The sequence below is a fragment of the Sphaerodactylus townsendi genome, linkage group LG01 (genome assembly GCF_021028975.2).
Source record: "Sphaerodactylus townsendi isolate TG3544 linkage group LG01, MPM_Stown_v2.3, whole genome shotgun sequence".
Lineage (NCBI taxonomy): Eukaryota > Metazoa > Chordata > Lepidosauria > Squamata > Sphaerodactylidae > Sphaerodactylus > Sphaerodactylus townsendi.
Window position 1 is genome coordinate 82,239,349 of NC_059425.1, and position 18,042 is coordinate 82,257,390.

The 18,042-nt window shown below is 37.5% G+C and overlaps 1 protein-coding gene across 1 annotated transcript in view; it reads right to left on the minus strand.

Annotated features, from left to right (window-relative positions):
* Positions 1–3,113: 3,113 nt before the first annotated feature.
* LOC125437511 (formin-2-like) overlaps positions 3,114–18,042 on the minus strand; it is an 85,478-nt gene continuing 70,549 nt past the window's right edge. The window contains 2 exon segments of the mRNA XM_048505106.1: positions 3,114–5,834; positions 9,162–9,243. Of these exon segments, the coding sequence (XP_048361063.1) occupies positions 5,808–5,834; positions 9,162–9,243 (109 nt within the window). The 3' untranslated portion in view covers positions 3,114–5,807.

Here is an 18,042-nt window from a genome sequence, read left to right on the forward strand (position 1 = left end):
GGTAGCCATAAATCGACTTCTCCTCCATAAATCTATCCAAGCCCCTTTTAAAGCTATCCAGGTTAGTGGCCATCACACCACCTCCTGTGGCAGCATATTCCAAACACCAATCACACATTGCGTGAAGAAGTGTTTCCTTTTATTAGTCCTAATTCTTCCCCCCAGCATTTTCAATGGATGCCCCCTGGTTCTAGTATTGTGAGAAAGAGAGAAAAGAATTCTATCTCTGTCAACATTTTCTACCCCATGCATAATTTTATAGACTTCAATCATATCCCCCCTCAGACGTCTCCTCTCCAAACTAAAGAGTCCCAAATGCTGCAGCCTCTCCTCATAAGAAAGGTGCTCCAGTCCCTCAATCATCCCTCGCGTTGCCCTTCAAAATCTGCATATTTTCTATCTCTTCAATATCCTTTTTTGAGATGTAAGTAAACCGGAACTGAACCTGAATAGTACTCCAAGTCGCGCGTCGCATCCACTACTTTATATAAGAGCATGACAAATCTTTGCAGTTTTATTATCAATTCCCTTTCCTCTAATGATCCCCAGCATAGAGTTTGCCTCTTTCACAGCTGCCATGCATTGAGTTGGACCAGCCCATGGAACTATCCAACTAAAGACGCCCAAATCCCTTTCCTGGTCACCTGTGACTGGATAAGCACTGACCCCTGTAACGATGTATGCGTGAAGTTTGGATTTTTTGCCCCTATGTGCATCACTTTACATTTTGCTACATTGAACTGCATTTGCCATTTCTTAGCCCACTCAACTAATTTATCAAGGTCCGCTTGGAGCTCTTCGCAATCCTTTGTGGTTCTCACCACACTACATAATTTGGTATCATCTGCAAACTTGGCCACCACTCTACCCACCCCTACTTCCAGGTCATTTATGAATAGGTTAAAGAGCACTGGTCCCAAAACGGATCCTTGGGGGACACCACTCCTTACATCTCTCCATTGTGAGAATTTCCCATTTACACCCACTCTTTGCTTCCTGTTTCTCAACCAGTTTTTAATCCATAGGAGGACTTCCCCTCTTATTCCTTGATTGCATGTTTCCTCCTTTTATGTTCCTTCCACACCTGTTTGCAATCGACCATTTAGACTGCAAATCTTTCAACAGATGCATGTTTTATAATTAAACATGTAAAATATCACTGTTCTTCTAGTTAACAGTTAATAATCGTAACATGAGATTCGCAGCTATTTTAGCGGAAAGATTAAAAATAACTCTTAATGAAATAATCAGTAAAGAACAAAACGGATTTTTACCACACAGACAACTAAGAAACAATATAAGAACTACCATAAACATAATTGAACTCCTAAATAAAAGAATAAACCAACAGGCCTCGATGATCTTTATAGATCTAGAAAAAGCTTTCGATAATTTAAGTTGGACATACATGAAAGAAAATCTATCAAAGAGTGAAATGAAAGCCAGGGGAAAAAGAATTTCAGAATTTGGATCGAAGCAATTTTACAAAAAACAAACAGCTAAAAAATTAAAATGAAATGATGAGATTATCCAGGAACCATTTGATATCACTAAAGAAAGTAATGGAGAACAAGGAGCTGTCCCTTCTTTCCCCTCTATTATTTATATTATCCCTTGAACCCCTTATTCTAAATATAAAAAACAACTCAGGAATCGAAGGCATAAAGGAAAAAAAAATTGAATATAAGATCCAGGAGCTTTTTGCATAATGCTGATCTTGTGCTATTATTCTTGAATCCATCAAAAAAATAAATAAAAAATTTGAAAACGGAAATAGAATTATTCAGCAAACAATCAGGTTTAAAAGTGAATGAAAATAAAACAAAAATGATGATCTTTAATACAAGTAAAAAATCATGAATGCAAAGAAATTGAAAAAAAGAACTAAGAATTCACATCATCAGTAAAACAAAGGTGAAATATTTGGGAATAAATCTGACAAAATTCAACATTCTACTATTCGAAAACAACTATGAATATGAATGGAAAAAAATAAAAGAAAAATTAGAAGTATGGTCAAAGCTAAATTTATCATTGATGGGGAAGGTAGCCTTAATCAAAATGACAGTCCTGGCGAAAATGAATTTTCTCTTTCAGGTAATTCCAATTGAAGTCCACAAAAAATTCTTCATAGGATGCAGAAAAGATTTATTAAAATTCATTTGGGGAAAAGGAAGACCTAGAATAAGTTACAAAGTATTATGTGATGACGTTAAAAGAGGAGGCCTGGGCCTGCTAAACCTAGAATTATATTATAGAGCAGCAGGACTACTATGGTTTAGGGAATGGGTACTATTGGAAGATACTGAACTGCTCAACCTAGAGGGAGTGGACCTCTTTTTTGGTTGGCATTTTTATATATGGTATGCCCAAGGGAAAGAATACAAAATCTTTATGGATCATTATATCAGAAAAGCCATTTTCCGAACATGGGAAGACTACAAAAGAAAACATATTAAGGCAACCCCAGGATGGATAGCCCCTTTAGAAGCTATAAGGATGAGAACAGAAGAGTCATGTAGTACTTTAAGATATAGTGAATTAGTCAAATATTTGGGAGGCGAATACACACTTCGGGACAGACAAGACATCAAAATAAACCAACAAAATTGTCAATGGTTCCAATATCAGCAACTTAAGGAAAAATTTAAAATTTAAAGGCTAAGGGGAGGTCCTTCTAAATTTCTTTCTTAAACTTATTCTATCATTTGTATAAAATATACTGAGCTCTTTCTTTTTTCTTTCTCTTTCTTCTCTAGAAATCTTCTCTAGAAGTGTCTTCCGTTTCTTCTTCCTCTCTTCCCGCTTTCTTTATTCTTTTTCTCTTCTTTCTCTTTTTCTCCCTTTTCTTCCTTCCTCTTCTTAAAGGGGGGAGATGTAGGGATGATCTACTTTGTTATATTATTTATGTATTAACTTGGCAGATCTTAGTTTCGTCTCACTTACAATTGTAATGTATAAAGTCTAGAAGAAAAAAACTTAGCAGAGTTGAAACTTTGAAATGTGGAAACTGTACTAATCTGAATATTCAAATATTAATAAAAAATTATCTTAAAAAAATAATCGTAACATGAGAGCACAAGATAAGCACTACATACATGATGCCACTCTGATTTCATTATTTGTTTTATTTTTCATATAAATTAACATTCTAAAAAAAAGTGGAATAGAAACACTAAATACAGTATTGCACAGAGCGATCTCATTTAATTTAGTATGGCAATAAACATACTGTAGATACTGAAGAGACCAGGAAGGCTACAAAACAGAAACATGCTACCATGTCTTTTAATGTACTTTAAAGGAAAAAGCAAAGTTAAACAGCAAGTCTATAGTTTATATAAACATGGGTTTTAATCAGTGCTATTAAAATATCTTTTATTTATTTGCTTTTGATAATGTCTTTCATAACAAGCAATTTTCTCTTTTCCTTTTCCCAAGAAACAACTTTATTCCTGACGCTATAGGCCTTTTTAATGCAGTTGTGGAGAAAAAAATGCATCAGGGTCTCTCAAGAGCTATCCATAAAACAGCAGCTTTTCAGGCAGATTATATGCCAGGAAACTACTTTCCCTACAAATGAAAAATATATCTGTAGTGCTTGGCATTTTAAAAAGTCAATTCCTGAGGTCATAATTTATGCAGCCTTTATGATGTCTGGAACCACAAATTATCATTTTGGCAACCAGAAATCATGTTCTGGGCTACATGGAGAATAAATCATTTCAGCAGAACTCAAAACCACCCCAGCACCTTCCATGCTCCAAAGCTTTGAGAGTTTATTATTCTACCTCCTCCCACCTTTGGCTATTTGCAACATATTTTTGAAAGATGGTGTGGTGTGTGGTGGAAGTGCTCTAAACCAGAATTGACTAATCTGGTATGTTTGGGATGATTCCAACTGAAGACACACAAAACAGCTGCAACTGTTATGTCATATAGCGTATGAGTACTCAATAAAATGAAAGCTAACCTGGATGAGTGAGCAGTTCTCTTTGTCGCTCAGGTCACTAAGGTTTATAATATGAACCAAAATGCTAATAAAAGAGAAGGACATTCTTTAAAATAATAGACTTCAAATGCTGGATTACAAACACTCATTGTCAGCTTCTTCTTATTCTGCTGTTCAAAATTAGGGTGGTATATTTCTTTCTAAAGGAATGTAGCATATTGCAGTACCTGGGGTTCTTCAGTACCATCTGAAGGACTCCTATGTTTTTCTACACTTCAACTTCTTCCCTATATTTTGATTCCATTCTATCTAGCAGAAAATGGGGAACATGTTCCAGCTCATTTACCACAGAGATAGCTGTGTTGAACATCTTGTTTCAGAAATATTTCACAAGTGGGCAGCCAAATGGATTTGGAAAGAGTAGAGCATAGTGCAGCAGGAGTACTTTACCAATTCAAAATACAAACTACAGATGTCAATATGGAACAGGTACACACACAGTTCTTGAGAAGCAGCATTTCCCCCTTAAGAAAAAAATCTTGTGGCAACCTTAAAGACTGCTAGGCTTATTGAAGCAAAAATTTTGGGAGCAATTACATGCAGTGAAATCACAGTCTGCAGGGATATTTGGTGACAAGAGAACTGTGAACAGTGCATGAAATGCATCACATTGTGACACTTCTGAAAACATCTCAAAGGTATTTAAAGCAAGCACAGTGACCATCCATAGCAGCTGCAGCTGATGACATTACCATTTCCCTAGGCATGATAAACAACTTAAAACATGTAGAAGTTAAAAAGGATGTTTGGCTTTGTTAAGCCTTACTTAATACAACTAAATAGACTGATTGATCAATTCTACTTCAACATTTTTCTCCCTGTGGGATTTTCTTCTTAAGTTCCTTTGCAGAAGAATGATGACTTTTAGCCCCTGGTAGATCCTGAGTTTTGAGTTTTGCATAGAAATGTCACAAGTGAGCTTGCATTTCATGCTACCCCTTCTTTGTCTACACTGGCTCCAGCAATCCGTCAGTGGAAGACACTGACCATCATGGATCTTTTCCATGTGCCTCTACTCCCAGTAGTTTTTTTGAACCCCACTGACAAAATAATGCTTGTGCTCGCCTCCAGATCCCACCTGACCTCCATGGAATTTAGCCCACAAAGGTCTTGTGCCCCCAAGAATAAGCTCTGCCAGGTTGAAAAGTCCTGCTGAGAAGAGGGAAAATGCAAGAAATACATGCTATCCTTGTATCTGTGGGCTGCTGGATGCAATCCAATATATGTATAGCCTGAATTTCTCACCATGACTGAAATTCTCACCATGCATCTGGTTAAGAAAACTCTTCTCCAGAAAAGCTTATGCTTTAATAGGTCTGTAAGCCTTTAAAGTGCCATAAGATTTCTTTGTGGTTTTGCCACAAGAATGCCTCTGCATCTAAGGGCAGCACTGTAGCACAGTTGCTTTGGAAAAATGCTACTAAATGTAAATGTAGGGTGTACGTAAAGTTAGATGTTTATACAGATTCAGTATGCTTCAGATTGATAAGGATGCTTCTTCTTGCTGCTCCAGTTATTATTAGTATTCTTCCATACATGTGACAATATACCATATGGATGAGAACAACAGTGTGGGGTACATAGAAGAGACATGTCTCAACTGCATAACTTCTTTATTAGACACTCCATACGGTAAATCTGTTTATTAACGAATGCTTGCTGCATATGGTCAGGAAGAACAGAAAACAAATGCAAAAGAAGTCAAGGAAAAAATGAGCCGTATGGTTTTTTTCCCCATCCACAGACATTTTGAATTTACTGAACAGGTGGTACAATGGCACAAGCCTTTCTACTCTCAGATCTTCATACTTATCTTAGCTTTCTGAAAATGAAACAAAAAATAAAATTGAGTTAAAAGAGCTGCTCCAAAACTCTATAGCATATCAACAAATATTCAAGAACCCAGGGAACAGATCAGCAAACTTCCACTTCTCTCTAAACACAGAGCAAGAAACAACTGTAGGCAATTATTACATTTAAAGGGCCAGTGCCAGTAATGATTTTTCTGATTCCAATTATTTATTGTTCCATGGGTGCTCTTCTCTGAGTCCCAGCCTTTTTAACATTTGCTTTATGTGGGAGAATGTCTCAAGTGATTGTGAAATGAGATCATTTGGAGCTTGCCTCAGCTTTTTGTTTTGTCATTTCCTGCACTTTTTTTCATCTTCTATATTACCAATACACATGGGTGTATTAATACACACAAACAACAGCAGCAGAACATCTATATGTGGCTATTGGTATGATTGTATCAAGGTTCTTTCTATAAGATATGTTACTCATGAGAGTATGTGCTCCTTTGCATTGATAAAAGACCCCGCAAAAAGAATCTTGATGCAATATTTACCAGTGCATCAAGACTGCTTTTTTGCTCATTCCACCATAATTTTAGGTATTAACCTACATAAATAGAAGTTAAGGAGGTGAACTCAGAGCAGAATGGGTTCGTGGATAATGCAGAAAAGGAGAGGAAGGGGATACATGAGCTGAGAGAACTGAAGATAAAAGGTAAAGCACCAAATCATTACTAACGTGTGGGGTGACGTCACATCATAATATTTGCTAGGCAGACTATGATTATGGAGTGGTTTGCCATGGTCTTCACCAGCATGCTATACTTTACCCCCAGCAAGCTGGATGCTCATTTTACTGATCTTGGAAGGATGGCAAGCTGAGTCAACCTTGAGCCGGCTACCTGAATTTGACTTCAGTTGAACTCAGATTCAAGTCATGAGCAGAGCTTTGACTGCAGTACTGCAGCTTACTACTCTGTACCACAGGGCCCAATAAAGGAACTGAAAGCTCTGACTAATTGAGCAGGTGCAGCACTTAGTACAAAATTCAGAAATAAAAATATAAAACCTTCCTCATTTATCAATTCCATGTTAGAAATTAGGTCATGTATTAGAACCCCATCCATAAATGATTCAGACAACGAGAATTCTTGAAGCCTTTGTAGCTAATGACCTTTGTTGAAGAGGTTCTAAGTAATTCAAAAATCTCCAAATATCATTACTTGAATAAATCCTGGGAACAACAGTTTCATAAGCTAAACCACTCACATTAGGCCATGATCCTGAACACCAATTAAGAAAAATTGCATTCCACTGGGAAAAATATATGAGAAACTACATACATAATTGCTGCCATCCTGAATACAATCTATACAGGTCTTTGTAATAGTTACTGGATATGACTGAAAGGACATGCATGGGATGTTTATAAACGCAGCATTTTTCACCCTGAAACAAGAGTAGAAAATGCTACATGTGGAGTTCTTACAACAAATGGAATTAGTGAACGTTCTCATGAGATGGACAGCTAATGGAAAGACGTTATCAGAGTACTCAGAAAAGCTTATTATTGTGACTCTGAGTTCCTTGGTACTAAGGAGTGATTATCCACTAAACTCGTTCAGTATTTAAATACACCTGCCTACCAAAAACTTGAGAAAAGTGGCAATTCTTTAACAGTGCCAACAGACACTTCTGTGGCTGCTATTACCCTACAGGCCCTAACCAATATCCTTCACAATGCAAGATGCATCACGAAAAGAGTCCCAGGGTTTTATACAATATAGTTAAAATTAAATTCAAGTGTCTGTGGTAATGAACAGACAGACACAATGGACAGAAAAACAGAACAGAGTGGCAATTTCCCTCCCACATCAAGTCACAGCTGATGGCGACCCAGTGGGGTTTTCAAGACAAGAGATGTTCAGAGGTGTTTTGCCACTGTGAACCTCCACATCACAACCCCAATATTCTGTAGAGGTCTCTTCTCCAAATAGGTTTGGGCTGGCAATAGGTCAGATATTATTTTTACATTTAAACCAGACTAGGATGGTAATCCATTTAAATCACAATGTTTGGCTGTCAAACTGGTCCATAATATAAAATCTAAAAATTTTAAAATGATTGGTCTGGCATTTAAATTCATGTTGGCTTGTCACTTATTTGAAGAAAATAGTAAGCACAATCAGTCTCTGTAAATCAGTCGCTGTGGTGGTCCTGTTTGGGCAGCAAGTAGGGATATAAATGATGTAAATAAATAAGCAGCTAATCACTAAACTGAAATTCCTCTAAACCACAGGAACAATTACACAGGAAAATTCTGCATTTTCACATGGTGTGGTCTAGGCTCTTTTCTAAGTTTTAGATTCCAAAAATGCTAAGATTGGGAGGTGCTTGCTAAAATCAAACACAGGAGTTCACACAAGCCAATCTTCCTTTATTTACCCTTCCTCTGACAGTTCCATAAAGCTACCACTTCTCAAAAATATGTCATTTGGCACCTGAGGCAAAGTCAGGGAGAACTATACAAAATCATCCCATTCTCGTCTGTGACTGGAGCCCAATCCACTTGGTTGTGGATGTAGTTAGAGATAGCCCAAGATTTTAAAGCTAAAACATACTCTGGTTGTTTGCTTTATGAGAGGAGCAGGAATGAACGAATCTTCATTTCTTCCCCTTTTTTTGAATGTTTACATGGCCATTCTCTGATGTTTTTATAGCACCTTTACTCCATACACACACCGAGAGAGAAAAAAATGAATGGTTTTTTTTACTTGACTGATGTGAAAATAAGGGTGAAATGAGGAACCAAATAGCTTTAGAAAGCTGGTCTTCTCCCTAGCTGGGAATAGGAGATTAGCAGATCCATAAGTGTGCTACTGAAATGGCAATAATCAATCATAATGGACTGCTGTATGCACTCACAAATACATTTGTTATCAACAGTAGCCTTTGGGCCTGAAGAAAAATAGGATTTTGAATAGTGAAATAGTAACTCCAATAGATCACTTTAATTTTGTTGGAAATAAGAACATAAGAAAGAGCCTGCTGGATCAGACCAGTGTCCATCTAGTCCAGCACTCTGCTACTCTCAATAGTCTCTGGTGAGGAACTTTGTCAAAAGCCTTTTGGAAATCCAAGTAGACAATGTCCAATGGTTCCCCCACATGTCTGTTTACACCCTGAAAGAACTCTAGTAAGTTTGTAAGGCAGGATGTGCCTCTGCAAAATAACTATAGATCTAGTTTCACCCTCACTAGGAGAGAGAAAAAGATTTCAGATCATACAAGGACAGGGTTGTTCCAAACTACTACTCAAGCATAGCAGGAGAAAAATCATGAGCAAACAATACTTACAATTCCAGAATCATGCTTCTGTTTTATATTGTAAATTGATTTCCCCTTTTTCTGTCTGCATACTTCCTCAGCCTCTTTAAGCCTGGAACACATTTAATTAATTCATCATATAAAAATTACTTGCAAAGATTACAAAGAAGATAATGCAAAATGGATGCTTTTCAGCATACAATTATCTTGTTACTTGTGGAATAGAATTATAAACAGCACAAATGCTTTTCTGCTGGCATAACACATAAGCCAGAGGGTACCACACTTCTACTGGGGGAACTGGGGGTGGGGGTGAGGGTGGGGTGGGAGATAATTCTTCCCACTGCAGATCCCCACATTGCTCTTATACTGGTTCAGAAGAGTCCCCTGACCCCCAAGAGCAAAATAGTAGGCAGCTGGCGAGGGGGGGGGTTGATATAAATTCCCGTTCTGTTGCAGTATTTGGGATGTATCTCAATACTACACAAGAGATATGCAGTAATTGTAATACACAGGTGTTGTCAGTCATAGCTGCTGTATGCAAATATTATGATCTTAAAAGTACTGAGTATGTTCCTGGTTACGAATTATGTAGGAGGAAATGTACAAAGATTACCACCACCTCCTGCATTTCTCTAACTCTTCACAGTTTATTTATAGACCAAAGTTCCTCCCTTTGGCATTTTACTGCTTACACATTACGCAAACCATTCAACTTGATATTTCCATAGCATTCTTTCTCTTTCCTAGTGACTGAAATTGTTCCATGATGTGATTGAAATTATCTTGAAATTATCTCTTTCCTCTTAATTTTAAAAGTCTAGAAGCAAACATAAAAACACAATTATAATTCATGGATCTGAGTATACCATCATTTCTAATCATGGACAGCAAAACAATCTTGGCAGTAACTTTTCTGATATGAAGCTGGCAGCTCAGAAATCCACCTACAGTGGTCTGGACTGGTTCCCAATTAGACCTACAATGAATCATTGTAATTTGATTTCATAGTGAAACCTGTCCTTTCAATGTCATATTTTTTAAATTAAACCAATAGCAATATTATAAGAAAAACTGATATCTACACACTGTTACATCTTTGTCAACAATAACATATAAATAAGATCACATAAACTTGCATATCAGATATCATATAATGTTGAACAGGATTAGTCATTAGCTGAATACAATTACTCTACCCCCTGAGTCAGGTGCCATTAATTAATATAATAAATTAGTTTCCCATAAATCATTAACCAGATGGCCTTCAGTTTAGAAAACAGTATTAGATATTTTTTGAAATAGTGTAATATTCAGAAGCCCAGTGTTCTGTATTATTGAGATAGAGTCCTGAGTCCTGCGGCAGCCACGTACAACAAAGATTTGATATTTGAACTGTACATGTGTCAAGAATTAAAAATTATTCCAGTTGTCAGAATTCACAGTGGTTAAAAAAGTTAAATATTTGGGACTGTGGGTGACTAATAAAAATTGTTTCTTATTTCAAAATAACTAAATAAAAATGGAATGAAGTAAAGAAAGATCTGTTGAGATGGAATAGAATGAAATTATCTTTGCTGGGGAGAATATCTGTGATAAAAATGAATGCGCTTCCAAGAATGTTATTTCTCTTCCAGGTGCTGCCAATAATTAACACTACAATGTGCTTTATGCAGTGGCAAAAAGATATTAGCAATTTTGTTTGGCAAGGCAAGAAAACAAGAAAAAATATAAAAATGTGTAAGAAGCAAACAAGAGGAGGTTTAGAATTTCCAAATCTAAAATTGTATTTTGAAGCAACTGCATTGATCTGGATTAGAGAATGGGTGATGCTGAAAAATGCAAGACTGTTGGACTTGGAAAGATTTGATAGAAGATTTGGATGGTATGGTTATTTGTGTATGATAAAGGAAAGATTCACAAAGAATTTTCAAATCATTATTCTAGAAGGAGTCTGCTTTGGGTATGATTGAGATAAAAAAAGGTTTATTGTAAGTTTAATTCCCTTATGGTTGTCCGCAATCAAAGCATTTTCAAGAAAAGAAGTGAACATGCAGGCAGTTCTGAAATGGATGCAAACTCTGAACAGAAGTTTAATCTTGAGAAGATGGAAGCACTGCTGCTGAGCAGTAGGACTGACTCAGGTTTTAAAGTGTCTCTGTCTGCAGGGGGCTGCACCTTTCCCTGAAGGAGCAGATCTGCAGTTTGGAGGTACTTCTGGATCTGGATCTACAGCTGGATAAGGAAGGCTAATTGTCTGTCCTCTGTTGTCTTTGCTTTCTACCAGTAGGTTATGACCTTTTTGTCTTGTCTGCCATTCCTTCAATGATGCCTCATTCTTGCCCTATGTTTTTATTTGTTGGGTCTTTGTTTTTATACATGTATTATATTCTTGGTTTTAAATTGGTTTATTACTGTTTTAGAGAGTTCTGCTGTTAACTGTTAACTGCCTTGGTTGGGTAGAAAGACAGAGTATAAATTCTGTAAATAAAAAAAATAATGTGGCCTTCTCTTCTTGTTTCCAAATCCTTAGATCATTTTCCATCACATGGTAAAACTTACCTCTACAATGGAGCGGGTTAGAAAAATATGTGATACCTCCAAACATTAAACCAAGCAATCACAGGACTCTAAAAAGCCTACAAGACACTGTATGCCATCCATATCCCTGGATCAATGTAATGCCTCCATACTAACCTTATTATTTTTTGTGCCTTAAAAAGATTGAAGTGCTCATGAAATGAATAACCCCTTTACGTTGGCTGTCTTACTGTTCTTGACGCACAAATGTTTTGACTTATAAACTCATCTTTCAAGATTCATAAGTAATTTGTTAACAGTTGCAGGAAGACAACAGAGCATTTTAGGAGACAGCATGGCTGGATACTAACACTCCTAGAAGCTGTCTGACAAGTTCAAATGGAAAAATCTACAGCCCAGTCCAACACATACACAAACAAAATGCCAGGAATGTAGAAAGAGAAGCATTTTCCCTAGCTCTCCTAAACAATACATTATTGGTAAAATGGGCCATTTTATTCCAAATTGCGTTACAAACTAAGTAAAAGCGTACAGCACCGCAAATAGCAGATTTATGAAAATATCTTCCAAAAACTGTGGCATGTCTCTCTCTATAATAGCCAGTGGCCAAATTCATTTGCATCACAATAAACTGCAGTATGTAAAGTACATTTTGATCAAGCCCCAGTTTCTTAAGATATCCAATGAAGCCATTTGGGGATGGAGGCTGGGGAGGGAAGGGACCTCAGCTGAATATAATGCCATGACGTCTGCTCCCAAAGCAGCCATTTCTCCAGGAAAACATTTCTGTAGCCTGAAGATCAGTTGTAATTCCAAGAGACTTCCAAACCTCACCTGAAAGGAGGCAATCCTAGATATTATAGGAGGGAAATGACACAAAGAAGCAAACAAGCTGCCCTCAGTTATGCACTTATCTGGCTTTGCTACTTATCAGTGGCAGACTGAGCGGGTTACCACAAAAGATGGTTTTCAAACTATGGCTCATTATCATACTTGAATACAGCCACCATGAATAAGCAACTTCTTCAATCACAAAAATTCAGTGGCATGAATGCAAACGCAACTAGAAAACACTTACTGATTGGGGAACCAATATATACCCCACTGTGGGACAGGAAAAATAAAGAACCATTATTGAAAATCAATATATACCCCACTGTGGGACAGGAGAAATAAAGAACTATTATTTAAAATAAAAATGGTTCTTTTTCTTTCTTTAGATCAACTGATCAGCAAGAAAGATAATATCACTAAGGAATGCGGAATATCACTAAGGGCCAAAGAAGTGAAAGAGAGCACATCTTATAAACCTTTTAGGCCTACCCAGATAAATAAGAGGACCTACGTAAATAAACACAGAAATGAAGAGATCAAAGGTTAGAATAGAGATTAATCTGATCAGATAATTGAAAATGTGTATTTTAATGAACACTGAACTGATAGTGAAATATTTGAAAATTATAATATTTGAAAATTATAACATATATTCTACTAGAATCACATATTATAATTGTCACAATCATTTTAACCTTTTAAAGTGAATAAGATGTATGTGAAATCTTTACACCCTGAAGAGGCATCTCCCTGGGAAAACCCCACCCTCAGGAACATTGGGAACTATCTATCTTGATTAAAACCCAGAAATATTGAATTCAGTTTATTGCCCCCTTTGCCTATGGGAAAGGACATGTAGCCTAGGGCAGAGAAGGACAGAACTTTCCAACTTTTGTGTAACAAGAATCAGACAAGCCAGTTTGATTTTAAGGTAAAGGAATGAATGCATATCTGGGAGAAAAATGATCATATGGGATATATATATGGTTATGATTATGAATTATGATGTATGTATTCTTTGTATCTATAAAAGATGACGGTCTTTATCTGTTTGGGTGTGACACTGTCATAGAGAGACCACTTTGCGGGTGAAATATCTATTTCTACACAGTTAAACAGTTAAACACAGTGTGTAACACTTCTCTCTGTGATACACCTCTGAAGATGCCAGCCACAGATGGAGGCGAAACGTTAGGAACAAGATCTACCAGACCACGTCCATACAGCCTGGAAAGCCCACAACAACCAGCAACTAGAAAAACTTACACTATTTTGACAAGACTTTACTAAAGGTTTTTTTGTTTGGGTGCTGTGTGGTTTCCGGGCTGTATGGACGTGTTCTAGCAGCATTTGGCCGTTCTAGCAGAACACGGCCATACAGCCTGGAAACCACACAGCACCCAAGTGATTCCGGCCGTGAAAGCCTTCGACAATACTTTTTTTTGTTTCTTTTTTATTTCACTGTTATTACTGTTTTTGTTTTAAAGCTGGTTTAAATACTATTTTTATTTTTATTTGCATGTGACTATTCCAGGAGGTTTTCAGGAAATGAAAATACCTTTTTTTGTGAGTGTTTGTATACACACACATACAGAGAGAGAGAGAGAAGATCACATTTTTACATTTCCACTCTCCCTCTCTGACTATAGAGAATATGGATGAGTGCACTGGAGACTCATAACAAGAGGTGTGCATTTGGCAAAGGTGAACTGAGAACTCCTGAAAAATACCTTATTGGTATTTATGAGGGTTATCCTGAAAAATGGGGGCATTTTAAGGGAGTCCAAAAACTGCTCCCAAATCATTTTTAAAAAAACCTCCCCCCTTCTTCCATCTCCCCCTCTTTAACCTGCTAGTCGGGTCTCGGGGGCAGCAGCCAGTGCAGAGAGTTGAATACCAAACTTGGTTGACCTGAACCCAGCATTGAGCTCTTCACCATTGCCGCCTCCGAAGTGCATGCAGACTTTGGAGGCAGTTGGAATTTTTCAGGTGTGGGTTTAATAGATCCCAGAAATTTTGAATTCCTGAAAAAAGCCAGTATGGGGATTTGGCTTTTTGGGGTGGAAAGTATTTTGAAAATTTCTGGGATTACTAAACTGAATTTGAAAAATAATGGAAAAAATGGTGCACAACCCTACTCATAACATCTCTCTGTCATGCTAGCCATACAAAAACAAAAGAAGAGCTCTGCGGGATCAGATCAGTGATCCGTTTAGTCCAGCATTCAATTTTACATAGTGGCTAACCAGTTACCCTAGATAGAAGGTCAACAAACATGGTGTAGTGGCCAAAGCCTTCCTCCAATACTTCCTCTCAGTACTAGCAATTAGTACTGACATTTAACTTAGCAAGGCACTGATAGACTCATTGAGGATAGTTCTAGTTACCCTCTTTTAAAGTCATCTGTGCCTGTGGCCATCAATATGTTCACTGGGAGTGAATCCCGCAATTTATCAATTCAGTAAAGAACCTCTTTCTTTTATATACCTCAACCTGTCACCCATCAACTTCTTTGGGTGCGCCTGCATTTTAGTATTATGGGAAAGAGTATTATGGAAAAAGGTCTCTCAATCTCAGGATTACCACATGTACTGGAGGGTAGAAGGCAGAATAAGAAGCACCAGGGAGGAATGAGTAACAGAAGTCTCACATGCTCATGGCAAGATATACAAGTTCCAAAATCATTTGGGACTTGCACATTTCAGTGAGAGTGTTGTGAACTTTTCCCATTTGCAAACTAACTGCAAATTCAGAGGCCCCCAAAGTCACTCAAATCAGCTTTTCACCACATTCCAGAGCTACCTCTAAAACTCAGGCAATTATCTGTTTAGTTGAAAACCATGCCATTTCATTTTTCTCAATGAAAAATTCAAAAGAAGGAAAAATGAAATGTAAAATATATATATTCACATCTTGAAATTAAAATAGCATAGTTATTGACTAAAATTCACTTACAAACTTGCCAAGGGTTTTTTTTTTAAAAAAAACTAGTTATCAAGTATCTCAACTCCCATTCTAGAATACACTGTGGTCAGATAGCAAGGGTTAATGTAAACAATGAGAATCTTTCCTTGTTTCTATCATAATTAAGTTGTTTCCCCCCAGCACTTTTACCTCTCTATCCCTCTTATTTATTGTCAGGCAAATGTATACAAAATGTTCACCCTGATTATGCCTGAAACCTGTTTGCAAGATGAATAAGGTAGATACAAGGAAAAGAAACCAGACATCCCCGCAGAATCATTTTATCTACCTTCTATAGCAAACATGAGACTGACTGCAAGCTTATCATGAGAGAATTTCTCCCATCATTCAACCCAGTGAGAAAGGAAGCCACTTCCCTGCTACTAAGCATTAATAATTTTGTCTAAATAAGTATCTGTAGTAGACAGATTCATTTCCTACTGGCTCCAACTAGGCTTGCTGCAGATACCCTTACAGTTTGCCAGAGTCTACCAGGACATGACTAATTTAAACAGACTGACAAGGCTGGAATGTTCATGTGGCTGAAAGTTAAAGTAGCCAGGATAAACTTTCCAACAATAAGCTATAAGTAGCCAGCATTGCCATTTTTATGAAAAAGATACTCCTAAAACTATATTTATTGGCCTATTATTTTGGTACTTTGTGGGGGAAAAAACCCTGAGTGCAACAACTATAATTTTAACAGGCAGTATGGTTTCTATTTGCTTTTCCAAAATTCATGGTATGCTGAGAGGTAAGCACCAGTTACCCATCTGTTTCCAGGCACAAATCAAAGTGCTGGTTCTTTAAAGTCCAAAATGGCTTGGGAAAAGGATATCTGAAACATTGTCTCCTCCTGTGTTATCCAGCCTAGCAGTTCAGAAGTGAGGCGGGTGATGATTAAAGATCGGGGAATTTCTCATGGCAACTCACCTTTGGAACTCTTCTGAAGATCGTTTCAGAGGGAAGCGATGTTGCTCTGCAGTAGAAGAGTTAGATTTGAGTCCACTAACACCTTAGAAATGAACAAGATTTTTTGGGGGGAAAGCTTCCCAGAGTCAAAGCTCCTTGAGGTTGACCTGGAGACTACTTTACTACCGTCTTTTAGGAACCAGGCTTTTAATTAGGGGTTTTATCTTGCTAGCTTTTTAATGGTCTGCTTCTGTTTTGAGATCTGTTGTATCGATAGATTTATGTGGTTTATGTCCAGTGGTGCATTTTTGTGATTCCAAATTTTGGTTTTAATGTTTTTTATGTACTGTTTTATCTATGTTGTAAGCTACCTTAAGCTCCTTAAGGAAGAAAGGTGACTATTAAATGTTTTACACAAATGAATAATTTAAATGGCATTTTGTATTTTCAAGTTATTGTAATTGTAAGCTACCTCAAGTAGGTCTCTGAATAGGTGACATAGAAATATCCTTAAGAAATAATAAACATTCTTGGACAGCCCTAACACAATCTTATCAGAACTTAGAAGCTCAGCATCTTAGAAGCTAAACAGGGTTGGCAACAATTAGTACTCGGATGGGAAACTACCAAGGAAGGATGGGTTTGCTACATAGAAGGCAATGGTGAGCCACCTTTGTTTATCTCATGCCTTGAAAACTCCTTGGGCATTACCATAAGTCAGTTGTGCCTTGACAGCAAATCATCATCACATTTTTTTTAGCATTTGTGGAATCAGAGTTCCTCATTTTATGATAGAGATGGATGATCCACTTTTGAACTTGATGCCACAATTATCATAATTAAGCTCCAAGTATGCATTTAATGCTTTGCAAATTCCTTAAGACAGGGTCCCGACCTTTTGGAGCCCGAATGTACTTTTGGAATTGTGACTGTAGTGAGTGCAGCCACACAATGGATGCTGTAGGAGGCAAAGTGACAAAAAGGCTGCCACAGTTTACTTTCAGTTATACAATGAAGATTCTTGTGTTCTGGTGGCAGCTACTGCCTGTTAGGGAAGGGTGCCCTCAAAATTGAATAAATAAATAAATAATGGGCATTTCACTAAGATGGGATGCCTCTTGCTGATCACTGCCATTGCAAAACAAACACATAACTGAAGAAGAGAGAGAAGACGACTTTTGGATTTACACCCTGCTTTCCCCTCTTGTAAGGAGTCTCAATGCAGCTTACAAACTCCTTCCTTTCTTCTCCCCACAACAGACACCGTGTGAGGTAGGTGGGAATTAGAGAGTTTGGAGAGAACTGTGACTAGCCCAATGGCACCCAGCAGGCTTCATGTGTAGGAGTGGGAAAAAGTCTAGTTCCCCAGATAAGTGTTCACTACTCATGTGGAGCAGTGGGAAATCAAACCCAGTTCTCCAGACTAGAGTCCACCACTCTTAACCACTACACCACACTGGTATCCTCTGTGCCAGGATGTCACATCCAGGTATACCCATTGAGTTTCTGACGACTGCTAAAGCTGCTTGTTGTCAATTCTGAGTTGCATCTGTAAATGGCATAGAGACATCCCCGATGTCACATTCCCCACCGCTCCTGTTGGCTGCTATCCTTTAGAGGAAAAGGAGATTTAACGAGGGAGGAATGGTTGCATAAGATA